Here is a 16,549-nt window from a genome sequence, read left to right on the forward strand (position 1 = left end):
TAGTATGTCGAAAAAAGTCATCAAAAAGTCATAGTATAGCATGTTGAAAAAAGTCATAGTCTAGTATGTTGAAAAATGTCATAGTATTGCATGTTGAAAAAAGTCATAGTATTGCATGTTGAAAATAGTCATAGTATAGCATGCTGAAAAAAATCATTAAAAAGTCATAGTATAGTATGTCAAAAAAAGTCATAGTATAGAATGTTGAAAAAAGTCATCAAAAAGTCATTGTATAGCATGTCGAAAAAAGTCATAAAAAAGTCATAGTATAGTATGTTGAAAAAAGTCATAGTATAGTATGTTGAAAAAAATCATAAAAAAGTCATAGTATAGCATGTCGAAAAAAGTCATAAAAAAGTCATAGTATAGTATGTCGAAAAAAGTCATAAAAAAGTCATAGTATAGTATGTCGTAAAAAGTCATAGTATAGCATGTTGAAAAAAGTCATTAAACAGTCATGGTATAGTATGTTGAAAAAAGTTATAAAAAAGTCATAGTATAGTATGTCGAAAAAAGTCATAAAAAAGTCATAGTATAGTATGTCGAAAAAAGTCATAAAAAAGTCATAGTATAGTATGTTGAAAAAAGTCATAGTTTAGCATGTTGAAAAAAGTCATCAAAAAGTCATAGTATAGTATGTCGAAAAAAGTCATTAAAAAGTCATAGTATAGTATGTTGAAAAAAGTCATAGTATAGCATGTCGAAAAAAGTCATAAAAAAGTCATAGTATAGTATGTCGAAAAAAGTCATAAAAAAGTCATAGTATAGTATGTCGAAAAAAGTCATAGTATAGCATGTTGAAAAAAGTCCTTAAACAGTCATGGTATAGTATGTTGAAAAAAGTTATCAAAAAGTCATAGTATAGTATGTCGAAAAAAGTCATAAAAAAGTCATAGTATAGTATGTCGAAAAAAGTCATAAAAAAGTCATAGTATAGTATGTTGAAAAAAGTCATAGTTTAGCATGTTGAAAAAAGTCATCAAAAAGTCATAGTATAGTATGTCGAAAAAAGTCATAAAAAAGTCATAGTATAGTATGTTGAAAAAAGTCATAGTATAGCATGTTGAAGAAAGTCATTAAACAGTCACTTCTTGTCCTACATTCTTACAGAACCACCAGCCGCTGCTGTTTTTTTCCATCACCTCAAACACTGTGCCAACTTTGAAGCTGGATGTTTGGTCATCCCCTTCAAAGTCCGCCACAGCTAAATACAGATCATCCTTACTGTGCTCCATGAGTAAAGGTGGAAGCTTGTCCTTGGGCGGGCAGGGCTTCTCACTCTTCAACTGGGGCTTGGGAGGAACTGGGATTTTATTCATTTTGGGCTCTTCTTTCTCTTTGTTTGCAGGTGCTTGAACAAACCCTTTGGGTTTAGGAGGAGGGGTCTGCTGAGTTGGGTTGGTGGGCCCTTGGAAATGTCCAGGATATCTTTTAGAGCAGGCGGAGGTTTTAAATCTGTCGGGCTGGATGGGTCGGTCTTCTTTGGAGGAGGAGGTCTCCTTGGGGCCATGGTGGGGGGTCTCTGTGGGGGTTCTTTGTGGGGAGGCACTGCTGGCTTAGCAGGGGGTGAGTCCTCCTGGCTATGACCATTAACGTGTTTTGGGGGGAGTTTCGGTCCGTCGCAGTGCTTACCATTGTTGAGAGTAGGGATATGGATGGGGGAGAGCTGGGGGGTGCACTGGGGTGGGAACTATTTACTGCTGCTGGGGTTTCATTCTGATGGTTCACCTCAGCTGACACAGAGCTTGGATCGGCAGGTTTTGGCGGCCTCAGCTTGCTTCTCAAGTTGGTGATGTCTAATTTGTTGGGTGTCGGAGGATCTGGCTTGGCAGCTGGAACAGGTTTAGGTCGAAGCACTGGCTTTGGCTTCATGAACACTGCTGGGCCAGCTGCCTCTGGTTTCTCCTCCTGCGCTTCTGATTTAGGTTTTGGAGGATGCTTAGGTACGGGTTTCAGATTAAACTTCTTCACCTCTTTGGCAGAGATCTTGTGGCCACATTCTAGACCCATCTCATTCCGAAGGTGAAGAACTTTGCTCTTATCTTCTTTCTTGATCTCTGGTGGTTTGTCCTGTTTGAAGGGGGCTGCTTTGGGTGTGACCAGCGGCATGATGACCCCAGGAGCTAGGGGTTTGGGAGGCAAAGGTTTGGAATGATCAACCCTCGGTTTCTCAGGTACCTCCAATTCAAAGCTCTTATTAATGGACTCCCTCCGAGGTGGAAGAGCTGGTTTCTCCTCGGCTGGAGGGGCTGCTGGAGCCGGAGGTAGAGGCCCAGGGATAGCAGGGACCCCCTTGTTGGCACTGGACTTCCAATCTCTCAGCTTAGGCCGGGCACAGGAGTCAAGGGCTGCGTTTGGCTCATCTGGTAAAGGTTTGGACCAGCTATCATCCGTCCCTGAAACATTTGAAGTTCCACCATCTTCCAGTCTCAGCTTCTCCATCTCATTCGGCAGAGGGGCAAGGAAATTAGGTCGCAGGGCGTTACTGGTCTTCTTGTACTTGTCAATAAAGGTGGCAGGGGCCCATCCCTCTTTGTCATCTATTTGGATGTACCACCAACCACCGTTATTCTTCTCAATCACCTGTTGAGTAAAAAGAAAGACATTTCATTTTACTTCATCGCAATATAATTTATGACAAAAATAAGACAAAAATGTACAAATCGTTATTCAAACCAAAATGTTTCCCTAAAATCTTTATTTTAATACAACTTCAGGAAGTGCCTGACCCACCTCAACTTTGACTCCGGCTTGGAAGCTGATACCATCGGGGATGGTGGTCTGGAAGTCTGATATGGTATAGAACTCCTCCTCAACCTGAGGAGGAATCGGCGGCTTGGGTAGATTTGTACCACGTGGCTGTGAAATGTGAGAGGGACACATAATGGTTAACTCGGTTGAAAACGTTTTGGGAGGAAATTCGAGCAACAGAAATCCACACTGTGTCATATAGAGATTTGAAGTGGATCTCTTACAATGGTAAGATCTCTGCGTGGAGGAGGTCTGTGTCTTGCTCCCACTTCTGCCGAGGGATAAGTCATGAATTAATCAATTATTCTCTTGTACAACCCAACAAAATAGATAAAGAGCAAAAGACAGTTTATTGTATTTGAAATTCACTTACTCATTTTATTGTCAGAAAAAAATGAGAGCCTGTTCTCTTTTTGGCTGTTGTCTCGATTTTCTTTAGCTGCATTGTTTTGCTGGTTCTGTTTAGAGAACCCATCAAGATCATTGGTACTGGCATGAGCAGCACCGCCTGCTGACTGCTTCTGGCCCTGGATGTCAGTCTTCTTCAGGTAGGAGGCCGGAGCCCAGCCCTCAAGACCCTGGTACCTGAGTGGAGTAGAGATTTAAAATCCATGGCTTCAGGTGACAACACTACCTGTAAAGTCTACTCAGTTAGTTTTTTCATTCTATACCATGAAATCCGTCAGTTAAGTATTCGTTTTCCTCATTAGTATCTAAGATCTGATGTTTTAAGCACATTTACTTGTCTCTTTAGTAAATACAGATTTATTTGGTTTATGATATTTCCTTTTCAGAGTTCATGTCATTGATTGTATTACCTGATCTTCCACCAGCCCTCCAGGTTCCTCTGAATCACCTCTACAATCATGCCTCGCTCAAGGTCGATCTCATCCTGATCCCTGGCCGAGTATGGGTAAATGACTGAATATTTCTCTTCTGGAGTCGTATAAAGAAAATATTGTTAGATATAAGAACATAATGTCAGTTTTGACAATTATTGTGTATAGGGTAGCACGAATTAATGCAAATGTAGAGCAATGGCATGGGAGACAAAAACAAAGTGGCACACTTGGATTACAAGAGCTTGTAGCGTTTCCTTTCTCAAATCATAACATCTCTACCTATGTAATTTAGGATGAAATACTTAAATTGGTACAGTAGTGGATTGGCGTCACATTATCTTACTGATTTAAATGAGGCAAGGCTTGAGCAGCATCTTGTGGAGTTAAAAGGTGTAAGACACATACATGTGCAACACACAAAACACACATGTTGACCACAAACAAGACACATTTGTTACTGTGCTAGAAATACATTCATTTCCACTATTCTTATATATATATATTTTTTTACTATTATTACATATTATAGATATTCTATGTAATACTATGGATCGATCAAGTACTGGTTAATTGTAATGCTACATCTTTAATAAGTTTGTATTTCATTTATTTGTATCACACTTTAATCCACCATCAACGTTGCATGCAAGGATTTAATTTACATGCTCGGATCTCTCATGCAACAAACATTTCATGCATTGACATGGACAAACAAACATGCATACGGTTGTGTATGCATGTGCACACACAAACGTATTTGGAATAGAGGGAAAAGAAAGGCGTGCGCTCCACCTTGCCCAAAGCCTGTGCTGAATAGATCCCCTAAAGTTCTTCGACGACCAACGTGCCTTGGCAGTGACCAGAATCTCCGAGGCACTGATATCCCAGCACAGTAAGTGGGGGAAATAGGAAGTGAACATTACATATTCCATCTGGAGGATGTTTTCATCCTAAATGAAAGGCAGTATTTGTGGAATATTTAAATATATCTTTTTTTAAATATTAGTGTTACAGGTTCCATACATGCTAGATTGATTATTTATTTCCCCTTGGATCCCCGTCCCAGTTTAAAACCCTATGTTTGTGATACTACAGCAACATGCTACTGCCACAGAATGTAGCTGTATTTATAACTTATTCTTTAAATAGAAGGTCCATATAGTTCACCGTTAATTAGGATCTGTGGGATGATGTTAGCCCCTAGTTATTGTCTATATGTAATTAAATCTCTTTTATGGAAGAATTGGTGATAGTATAGGGACAACTTAGCAACATTTTAGTATGTACTTGCACAATTGCTAATTCATTTGTTTCCTGTCAGGGGAGTTGGTTGTTAAATGTGAGTGACTCTCTAATTCCAGGGCTCTGAGGATCTAACCTGCCCAACAAACACAGGGAAGCCAGCTCAATGTCCCCTTTTAAACCATATAGTTCTTAGGGTTGCCAAGCGTTGAGATACAGTCTGTAATTTGCATATTGGCTGGCTACCCGTCTTTGCTCAGTAGGGCTCCTACCATGTGCTGTACTGTGTCATTACAGTATCATTCTTTTAAAATCTACATTTTGTGGAATCTCACCCGTATTTATGCCAGTGATAGCTATTTATTTTATTTTTTACAAGCTTTTGTTCAAGTTTAAATGCATTTCTTACATACTGTATATTATGCGTATTAATCTACAGTCTATGGTATTTATGGGTGCTCTATAATTGAGGTATTTAAACACGTTTTGATTACTGATCTGAAAACACTCAACGACAGAATATACCACGTAGGCAACCTCCAGTTATGAAAAGTAAAGCCAATGTGGAAGTGCCTTAAACTTGCATTACTTTTAATGGCCATTAGGGGGCGATTCCTATAGTTGCATAAAGAAGTCAGATTGTATAGAAGTCTATGAGAAAACTTCTCACTGGATTTATGCACTCAGTTAACATTGTAAAAATGAGTTTATGGTCTCAATTGTTAGGGCCAAGTCTTCTTCAATACAGTATGATGTTCATTTAGTAAATTATGGTCCCATTGATAGTAAAATAGACAATGAAGTAGGGTCTGCTTTAGGGCTTGGCTACCTTGTGATTGACAGGTCACTACCACGGCGTTGTCTGGTCTGAGTTGTCCATGTTTTCTTCCTAGAACTTTTACCCTTTCACGGTGTGTTTTCAGTTCATGAAAGTTAATTCTATAATATGTTTTGACTTGATCAGTGTTCACTGTCACTTCTGGTTGTAAAAAAAAATAAAAAAAATGCAGACGAGGTTTGAAAACCGTACTCCACATTCCAGTGGGTGAGGTCATGGGGACTACGTCTACTTCTTACATACAGTCTATGATTATTACACTGAAACATCTGCACACACTGGCAGTGTCTCTCCGTCATCAAACAGCAACTCACCAGAGAAGAATCAATTTGGTCTCATTTGATCCCTCGATCTGCACATCACCAAACTTTTTCTATTCATATTGAATGTCTGTTATGTGCTACAGGGGTCAAATGGTGCATGCCAAATGATATGGCACTTTGCGTGGTGTGTGTAGCTCTTTAGAAGTCAACGGAAAGGCAATAGCACAAAACACTTTGTCATAAAAGTACAGTTTAGCCTCTACTAAGTCATTATTCAAACGGTAAGACATAACATACACATATAGTTGGGTTAAGAGTAAATGCTATATGGCCTCTTTACATCCTAACATTTTAACAATAGCACCTAGGTGGAAAGGTTTTTGTACCTTCTTCCCCTGGAATAGAGAAGTCATCAGGGTCATCCTGAGCCTCAAGGCAGGTGGCAGGGACCCAGCCCTGGGCATCATCTGAGCTAACAAACCACCACCCTAAATGAGAAGAATGTTTCCATTAAAATCTACTTTTCAGAAAATCAGCAAAAGAACATGCAAACAAATGCACAATTTCATCCAAAACTTTTGTGCAAATATTAGGAGCTGGGCACATCAGCTTGGTGGAACTTGATGGAATTATGGTATTTCACAGATACGGGGATTGTAGCGTTTCTATATTCTGTAACAATACATGCAGTGGACATAAATTCCAGAAAAAAGAAAGTTACAATCTCCTCATCAGTCCACACCGTCGAATTAAGCATTTGGGTCAAGAGCACTACAGCTATCAGCTGACGTAACCAATGTTCCCACTATACAAAATATCCAAAGCAATGAATAAAAAGAAAGAGCACACCAGATGCTGTATAGAACTTACCAGATTCATTTTTCTCAATGACCTCCACCACCTGACCCACATGAAGGCTGACCTCGGAGCTCTCCTGCTTCTCATAGTCTGTTACTGCGACATACTGGTCGAGGAGGAGAGGGTCTGCAGAGGTGGAGTCTCCTATTAAGGAGAACGAATCAGAAAACCAGCTTATTTAGCTCTTTTGTCCTCTCTGGTCCTTTGATAGGCAGACTAAGGATGAAATCTCAATAATGTAAAAAGCCTCTACTCATTACCATCTGCTTTTTAGTGAGGATCTTTGGATTTGTTAATGGGATTATGAAATCAATGTCCATGAACATGGAATCATAAGACTGTGTCTGTGTGGCTTTGAGATATTGACCTTTGAAATGGCTTCGATCTCACTGACTTGAAGCATATGACCTTTTGAAATGTCAGATTTTATACTCAGTTAAAGGAACTTTACTGAAAAGCCAGTTTAATAAATGCATTTATTAACCGAACAAGTCATTTTTGCCAAAAAATAATTCCAAGGTAAAACAATTTGCAAGAACTTCTAAAGAAAACATGTAAGTGAGAGGCTTATTTAGAGTATGGAGATTCATCCAGACATGAAGCAGAGGAGGTAGCGGATGTGATTAGAGAATCAGCGTGAGGGAAACTTAGAGAGGAATAATAGGAGACTTGGAGAATGGGAGTTAAAGGAAGGGATTTAGTATAGAGGGTTAAGTCAATCAACATGGCCGTGACTTATACACAAACACAAACCAGCACCACTAAGAACCGCCACCAATGTTAGCACTGAGGAATCCTGAGAAACATCCTGAACACTTGAGGGCTCACAATATAACTAGTAGCACACATTTATAACACTATGGCTCTTTTCTTCTCATTTGTATACTTTAAAAACATGTCTAGACAAAAACATGATGGATCAAATCAACTTGATCTGTAAACATTATTGAAAACAAAATCGCTTTTGTAATTTTATAACCTCTGAATCAAGTGCAGGAATGTGTTCATAACACACTGGCAGAAAGAAAATGTTTGAAATCTGAAAAATATAGATGTGGTCAAATTCTAATTGTGTGGTTCATAAAACAGCTTTAAATACCAAAACTTGCCTTAACATACATCTTTAGAACTGGAATCAACATTAATATTAGGATGAGTTTAATCTTAAGCAAAAGTATAAATAACTTAAATATGTGCAAAATACTTTGGGCATATGATTTAACAAATTGGATGAATAAATATGTCATGCATAGAAATCAATTCATGCCAACAACAAATCTGTGCGCATGTTAACCAGGCTAGTTTTCACTTGGAAGAACATCTGGACTGATAAAATGACCCAAGTGACTCAGGTTGACTTTTAAATCACTAGTTAATCATAGGACTCTCCTAATAAACAAAAGGCTCTTTGGTTTCAACGATTCACATCTAACTTAACCAGTGACAATGATTATGTCTATAGAGCTCTGCACTGAAGAAGTATTTACATGACCTCAATCTCACTGACTTTGCCTGATGTTGAATTGCATCGTCATATCCCTCTCATGTAGGCGCACACTCTAAATTATCCTTAGTCTTTTCTACTGCGCCCCAACTCAACATACTTAAATACCACCAAGAAATGAGCCAAACAGGAAGATGATGAAGAAGATCGCCAATTTAGTATAGTTCCTTTACTGAACCAATGCAAGCCCCAAGCCCTCAACAGAGCCACATCCCACCTGCCCAGGTCAGGGGAGGAGAGGGAGGATCAGGCCGCTAGCAACACGCTTGGTAACACACACAGCACGACCAAGTGTTTACTACCTCGCTTTAGGAAAGAAGTCGCTTTCTCCACAACCCCTAATGGAAAAGAAAACAACTTAAGAATATTAGATGAATGGAGAGAGTAGAGAGAGAATATAAAAAGAAACAGTGAAACGATGGCAAAGTTGGTTTCTATAATAGTCAACTTCAGGAAAAGATTCAAGTCATTTGAGTATAGACAGAATGTGTAAAAACAAGAACATTTGGGCCTAGATTATTATTTTTTTTTTACCTGTGCATAAATCTGTGACCACTAGATGGAGACAATGTCATATTATTCACTACAGATGAATCGTAGAATGCTTGTGGACTGTAATGAGCCAACGCCACTGAACCACATTTTAATTTCAAATACACAAATAAAGCAGTGTCTTACCTGATTTCTTCTTTCCAATGGGTTCCCTGTTAAAGAGAGGAAGTCATCACGTTATACAAGGAAATATCTAATCGTTTTGCAGAGCTAAGGAGATATTCCTGACATACAATTATTATCATCAATATGCACACTAATTCATTTCACCTCATGGATGTCACAAAATGTCTGACAACTTGAAAAAAAAGAAGACATTGGCCTGAATTATAGAATCCAGGCCACTGATATTACTTTTAAAGTGATTTCTTATCCTTTAATCCATACTTTGTAGAGAAGACCTTTCATAAAGAAAGGTGTGGTTTACCTTTGTGTTCCAAGTTATTGGGTTGCTTTGCAAACTGGCAATACTCATACGTTTTAAATCAACTAAGAATTGAATTCATTTGATCAGATTTTGAATTGTTTGATTTGTTACCGGTGCCACTGAACAACAACAACACTGATTACTACAGCAAAGATTTAACTACAATTTCTAACATTATTGTTACCAGTTAGAGCCATCAATATGCTACAGACACATGCAGGAAGGATCTGTCTCTCTGCCTCTATAGCTGATCTCTGAAATTGAGTCTGATGTTAAATTTAATAATCTGCTGTGTCTGGTTTAGACATTAGCCAGATAAATAGACCATCATTCCGCAGCAGCAGTCCGGAGCTTATTCAATGTCCAGATGCCCTGAAAAGTCAGTGGTGACCAATGCTTAGCATTTCAGTCCCTTACTCACACACTGTCTCTTATTCCTTGTTATCTAAATATTACTTTCCTACTTAATGGCCTTCCATCTGCCTTCCTTTTTCCATCTAACATCTTCGATGTCTACTAAACTCACTCCTTCATCTTCCTTGGCAACCACTGCTTGTTCCTATTCTCTGCATCATCATGAATGCTCTCAGCCAAATAAAGCATTGTTCGATCGGCAGAGCTGTTAATTGCAAAGGCTTAAGTCTCAATAAATCTATACCCATAAGCGTGCCCATTAATGTACTATAAAAAGAAAGCCCCGGTCGGAACCAAGTATCAATGGTCTGGTTTGGAACGGAGGTGAAACAAGGGTCACATAACGCATCAGACGTAGCCACAGACTTGGATCCTTGGATCCCTAATATGATTATTTTTACTGTAACTAGTTTAAAGTATCAAATCTAATCTCACACTCATAGATTTCCATGTCAGTCTGAGGCTAGTTATGAAGAAAAACATCGGTCAACTTCAATTTCCACTTTCGTGGGAACACTCACATTATGAATGAGTCATATGGCGGCCATATGATGAATGGGAGAACACATTAGAACTACAGGGGAATCGTGAGAACACACTTTACAGGTTTGACGTTACAGAAGAGAGGTGATGTGACATATTTCCAACCTTCTACTACAGGACATTATGTGGACATATTCCCTATGAGGATTAATTTTTGGAGACCCAATAAAATCAAATCTATCAACCTTCTAAACCTGGAGCCAAACCTTACAGTAAACATGTGTGTACCACAAGGACACATATCGATTGGAATGGTAACTGACATCCCTCCTCTCATAATCCCTCCCCCTCTTCCTCTACTCCTTCTTGCCTCACCTCAACCCGTCCCTTAATCTCCTTCTGTCCTTGTTGTACATTCTTTTCCATCCACCACTTATTACATCTTGATCCACCATCTTATTCTATTTTCTTCCCCTATGATCTCCTCTGCTTTCCCTTTCCTTGAACCGTCCTTGTTCCAACACATCCTCTTTTCAAGAGTCCTTCCCCTTTCTCACCCATCTAATCTGGTTCTGTGACCCTCTATGTCCGCTTTATGTTTTAGTACTCCTTTTCCAGTCCTCTTTAGCTCCTCCTCCCTTTTCTTCCCCTCTTAGTTTGCTGCTCTTAACGAGAAAGTCTAAGATGTTCCTCTCAGTGCAGTAGATTTATAGGCCATGATAAATCTTCTCCCGCAGTGGCTGCTGTGTCTGTGCACCAGCCCTGTTGTCAGTCAGCCAAACAACTGGCTGCACTAGCACAAAGCATTAATCCAATTTCAATAAAGACAAAACAAGGTCTTTCCTATATTCGTCATCCTCAAGCAAATGCTCCCCCTCTTTCCCACCTCTCCCAACGAGGTTAAGTGTCCTTTGCAACATCGTCTGATTTTAATCATACAACTAGTATATAGATAGAGAGCTCTTCTTGGCTGTGACATACTGACTGGATGTGCAAATAACATTGTCTTTGCACTGTTTTATCATATCAGTGGTGAAGGAAGAAGTCAGATAATCTAATGAAGTAATATCAGCACAATCCATAAAGTAAAACAACTCTATTAAGAATGTAAGCAGGAAGACAGACGCAAAGAAAGAAAGACAGAAAGAAAAAGGACTTTCATATTGATTGCACACACATATCTAGAAGTTTCTTTTCATGGGAGAGTTACAAAGGATTATGGTTGTCACACTAGTAAAAATGTTGGGATAAAAGAAACATCTCGGAGTGACACATTCACATAATTATGATGTAATCCTCACATGCCTGAGCAATACAACAAACAGAGAAAACCATCTAACTGCAACAGACCATACATTTCAAATGTGACATGATGTCCATCCACATGACAGATGGCAATAAGCTGAAGCAAGCACCCGTCTCATATTCAATCCCCATAACAGCAATGTGTCCTGTTAAATGTCCTTGAGCAAGAACCCCCAGATGCTCACTCAGTGTAAGTACACCCCCGATAGACATTACCTAATTACCAAGAATATGAATTGAAATAATGTGCTTCTTTCCACAAGATGTGTTGATAATTGCATTACATAATGTTATTTGCTTTACTTTATAAGATTTAAAGATTCGAAATAAAATGTAAAGCCAAAATGTGTAGAATTCGTTTGCTGTGATATCAAAATAAAAGACACAGAGACTTTGGTGCAATGAAGACACATTTCACCAATTGTCACATGGATTGTCTCGCATTAATACAAACAAAAAAAGGAACATTTGGAAGGCTGCTTCACATCACAAAACGTCTACACACAGTGGGGTTTTGTTAGAATGCACTGAGAGCTACAGTATTAAAAAGAAATCAATAAATTGACATTTTGCAATTTCACTACATGTCAAGGTGACCGTGGGGGACCATTGAATTAGGTAATACTTTAAAAAGCAATTTGCTAGTAGTAGTACAACATTCCGAAGTACTTTCCATTCTCTTTCTATAGGAACAGAGTATTGGTGCAAAGTATTGTTATGTTCAAATTTACAGTGCAGTGAAGTATTATAGTATTCATTTTTTAGTAAGGGATTGGGACACAGTGATAGTCTCTCACTTCAAAGACCCAGATTTTGCAACCAAATCTTACAAATTGAACTCTTTACATGCTACCTTACTGCTGGCCCAACATGCACTCCCACCATACATCACACCAATGTTCTGCCGACTTAGGCAACTTCTCCTCAACACATCGCCCGGTGGCACACATCAGTACGTGATGACAGACATGGTTTCACTAATACTAATACCAGCTGACACATGTTGGTGTTAAAACTATCACTATCACCTGGGTCAAAAATATGAGCCCTGCATTATGGTCTCTATGAAAGCAGCCACCCGTCACCTCCACTATCCCTGAAGTTGCCAGTAACCTTACTAACACCACATTTGTAACTGAAGCTCCTGTGTGAAGCTATGTGCTTGTCAACACACGCTTTTTTGTGTGTTGGACCCTGGCATTCATTGCTCGCTGATGTCTTAGTTTTGGCACATAGTGACTGTCAGCGCTGGATATGACGCTAATGTGTTGAGTGAGATTTACAAGAGTCAACACAGCGGGTCTACATGTCTTCAGAGCAACTGTGCAGCCTCAGCTGTCTGGAGCCCGGTGGCTGAACTGAGCTGCAGGTACACGCTTACATGCCAACTCAGCATTTAGTGCATCAAGTGTTTTCTGCTTGAATAACCCATCAGGAAGTCGTGCAACAGTATGACATCATATCCATTACAGGATGTAATGAATGCTCATTACCAGCAGGCTGGGGGTAAATGTTGGCAGGACGTGACAGGACATTACATCAGTTAGTGGAACAATGAGGGGTGTTTTCCATTGTATGTGAGCCTGTGTCTATGTGTGTGCCCATGTGTTGTACTTACTCCTTGGGTGGGTTGATGTCCTCAGGTCTGGTCTCAAAAAACACTCTGACTTCCTCGCACTGGGAGATGTAGACTGGCAGCTGAATGAGGGCCTGCAGGCACAAAGGGTAGCGGAAAACTTAGGTTATCACATAAACGGAGAGGTAAAATCACTTTGGTACACAAAGAAGTCAACCAGAGGTTGTATATAGTGTTCATCTGGCCTCCATAAAGTCACAGAGTGAGCAAAAACTACACCCAGGGGCAAATGGATTGTGTTGCTTTTGCGGCGGCTAAACCTGGACAAATATGACAAAGAAAACCCAGTGTAATTGTTAACGCACCCACAGAGGATGATATGCAGCCCGACCTCCGCTCCCAAACAATTAGTGTCTTTCCGCTCTTAAACTTTGTCGTGTTTGCGGACGTTTAAATGATGTAATATGCATTCATTTGACGCAAAATTGGCCATTTTCTATGCAAATGAACAGCCGCATGCAGTAGCAATGAAATTATTAGCATCTTCAAAGAGTTGATGGAAAGTAAAGTGCACTTATAAGGGGTGTCACGCCTAGATTTTCCAAGCAATCACAGCAGCACTGAGAGACTGGGAGATTAAATCCCAAATACGGTGACTGTCACGTCCTTGCCTGAAGCCTCTGCATCTCGTTGGTCAGGAAATGCAGCTTGCGGTCTGAAAATGTCCTTGTTATTTATAGATATCTTATACATCCTCATTGTTCTACCTACTGTGATCTTGGTACTAAGGCATTTATAACTGTTGCAATTCATGGTACCACAATCTAATATTTGTGAATTTGACCCACAGTATTTAATGGCATTTTCAGATTAGGGACAACTGTTACAGGTTCCTTTGTCAAAAGTGTTTTTAAATAAATGTACCTGTCCATCCTATCAATTACTTCTGTAAAAGCTTCCCTCAAAAAAAAGTTATAGCAAACCATTGTCTTTCCTTAACTTCCCAGGGAGATTATCTGTCAATACGATATCTGACTCCCTTCCAATGTATTGTTTTATAATATGTTAATTCAAATAAAGATGAAAACATTTCCTCTTATTAGAATAACACACTTATTGGATTGTGCAGCCTGGGCAGACATATGTGCCCTCTAGTTTGTAACCTTAATTCTAGTTTCTTATAGTATTATTGTCACCACTGATGTTACATTTTAGGATAAAGAGTAAAAAGTTTAACGATTTCAGAATAAAAGGGCACCAATAAAAAGTAAAACTGTGTTTTTCTTTTTCCCAATAGCACCAGCTGCTACTTCTCTGGTTCTCAGTTCATTGATCCGTCTCAGCTACCTTCCTCCCTCATCTTACATGTATGCCTCTGTGGAGGATCACCAGCAACAAGACAGATGAGCCCTGACAACAAGGCTGGAAGTGAAAGACAAACCGACACATTCGGTTTTCTCTTTATTGGTGAGATCTCTCTCTTGCACGCACGTCTGGTCATGTTATCGTAGCATCTCTGTTTCTGGCCCTTTTTCTTTTTTTGTTCTCTCCTGAGTCTGTGTTTTATCTGCTTCCCCTACTTTCACTCTCTTTCAACCATACCACTAAAGGGCAGCAGTGAAACAGATAATCACCTCAGCAGCTTGATGCCCCAAAACCAGAAGATAGAACAACTGCCGCCAACAACCCCATGGTGACTATCTCTCTCCCAGCAGGAAGCTAAGCCACTCCTTCTCTTTTTGCTGGCAGGCAAAGCTCAATGTGATCCATCAAGCTTCCTCTGCTGGCCTATACCTCTGATTTTAATACTCCTAAGTGTTTCAGTTCTGTCCTCTAAGAGAGCGCAGTCTTTGTCTACCTCTCGTTCTCTCTGACACACTGATATAACGTCAGGGCTGACAGATATGGAATGGAAGCCAAAGAACCAACCAAGGTGCCCTTGTCCCATGTGCCACATTTGCCTTGTCACACTTATGACCATACAGCCAAGCCATCAGCTTGTGTTGAAGGAAAGGAGTGGGACCACTGCCATGGGCCAAGTAGAACTAGTGTTTTCCATTAGCCGCAAAGTCATTCGGAGTGTGCTCACACGTTTGTTGATTAATGGTACATACGATATTGCTACATTACTATGCAACAACATGACCCCAAAATCTCCCTTACAGTAGCACAATGGCTTGTATCTTGAGACTCTGAAGCCAAGTAGCTGATTTAAGAGTCGTGCAGCCCACAACGCTGCACTGTGCCTGAGGTCAAAGTTCTTCCTGAACCGGCTATCCTCTCCTTGGATTTATTCCTCTCCTAGTGTTAGCCTGTGGCCCGTCTGCTCATTGAGATTCTCCCCAGGGAGGAGACGGGAGGGAGGCTCAGGGTACATTACAGCAAATGGACTTTATGGGTGTTCTTTACAGCAGGCAGCATTAAGGTAATTGTGTGTGTGCTTGTGTGTGTGCTTGTGTGTGTGCTTGTGCTTGTGTGTGTGTGTGTGTTTTCTCCAAGGAAAGAAAGGTAATGGAAATGAGAGATGTACTTTTTCCTCTGATTTTTTAACTTTTAACATGAAGAGACATAAAGCAAATGGGGTCTTGACCAACAAAGGAGGTTGATGATTTTAGATTTTTGCATCTGTAACATCCATATAAAAAATCCACTACAAACTGTGCCAATTTTTGAAAAATGAGAAGGGCTGTATTGGAAAAAATATTCAGTTTGGAGCAGCTCCTTTTTCTTTTTTAAATGAGAAAGGCAAATGAAGGATAATGGAAATTGCTTTATGACTTAAATACTTTTTGATGCAGTTCATCAAACTTTGTGACCTTTCTATTCATCCTAGCTCAGCAGTCTTACCCATCGTTTATGCACACAATCCCTGACTCCAGGTCTTTTTTTTTTTCTTTCCTTCTTTCTTCTCTTTGACTATGTTTCCTGACTTGAATAAAAACACAAGACTTTACAACCAGGGAAATTCCATATGACTCAGGTTAAAGCCTCAGCTGTACAACAGAAGGGCTGACTCAGCTCTTCCCCAAGAAAAACATGAAGTTTCACCTTGTCACCCGAGGTGTTTGTGGGGGTGGATGAAAATGCAATTTCTTTGTGGTGAATACAGTTCAGATTCGTTTCAGCAATAAGCATTTGGATCAACATCACCCTAAACTCTTAATGATTTTGACAAAATGTAGCTGTCAATTAAAGACCATTCAACTTCCCAGTTTAACAATCCTAAACAGGTAAATGCAATCTTCAGAACTTTTCAGACATTTCCACAAAAACAACTCCGACGACAGCAACACCACTGGTTTAAAGGTTTCTTAGCTATTCCCATTAACATCCACACCCTTAGAAACAAAGAAACAACTCTACCCATTCCTCCCCCAAAATCTTATTTTTCACATAAGTGTTTAAAGATGTTGCCTACACCAGCTGTACATTCCTCTAACCCCAGACGACACTTAGGAGTAGAGCTGTACAGCCCCTCCAGTCCTCAAAAATTG

At 39.8% G+C, this 16,549-nt stretch overlaps 1 protein-coding gene across 1 annotated transcript in view; it reads right to left on the minus strand.

Annotated features, from left to right (window-relative positions):
• Positions 1-1,303: 1,303 nt before the first annotated feature.
• The window catches only part of sh3pxd2b (SH3 and PX domains 2B), a 35,175-nt gene continuing 19,929 nt past the window's right edge, over positions 1,304-16,549 (minus strand). The window contains exons 5-14 of the mRNA XM_054625576.1: positions 13,098-13,189; positions 8,977-9,002; positions 8,601-8,636; positions 6,807-6,938; positions 6,323-6,424; positions 3,570-3,687; positions 3,125-3,336; positions 2,976-3,022; positions 2,734-2,859; positions 1,304-2,583 (exon numbers count right to left, since the gene is read on the minus strand). Coding sequence (XP_054481551.1) covers positions 1,450-2,583; positions 2,734-2,859; positions 2,976-3,022; positions 3,125-3,336; positions 3,570-3,687; positions 6,323-6,424; positions 6,807-6,938; positions 8,601-8,636; positions 8,977-9,002; positions 13,098-13,189 — 2,025 coding nt within the window. The 3' untranslated portion in view covers positions 1,304-1,449. The remainder of the gene's footprint in view (positions 2,584-2,733; positions 2,860-2,975; positions 3,023-3,124; positions 3,337-3,569; positions 3,688-6,322; positions 6,425-6,806; positions 6,939-8,600; positions 8,637-8,976; positions 9,003-13,097; positions 13,190-16,549) is intronic.

Source organism: Anoplopoma fimbria, chromosome 24 (genome assembly GCF_027596085.1).
Source record: "Anoplopoma fimbria isolate UVic2021 breed Golden Eagle Sablefish chromosome 24, Afim_UVic_2022, whole genome shotgun sequence".
Classification (NCBI taxonomy): Eukaryota; Metazoa; Chordata; class Actinopteri; order Perciformes; family Anoplopomatidae; genus Anoplopoma; species Anoplopoma fimbria.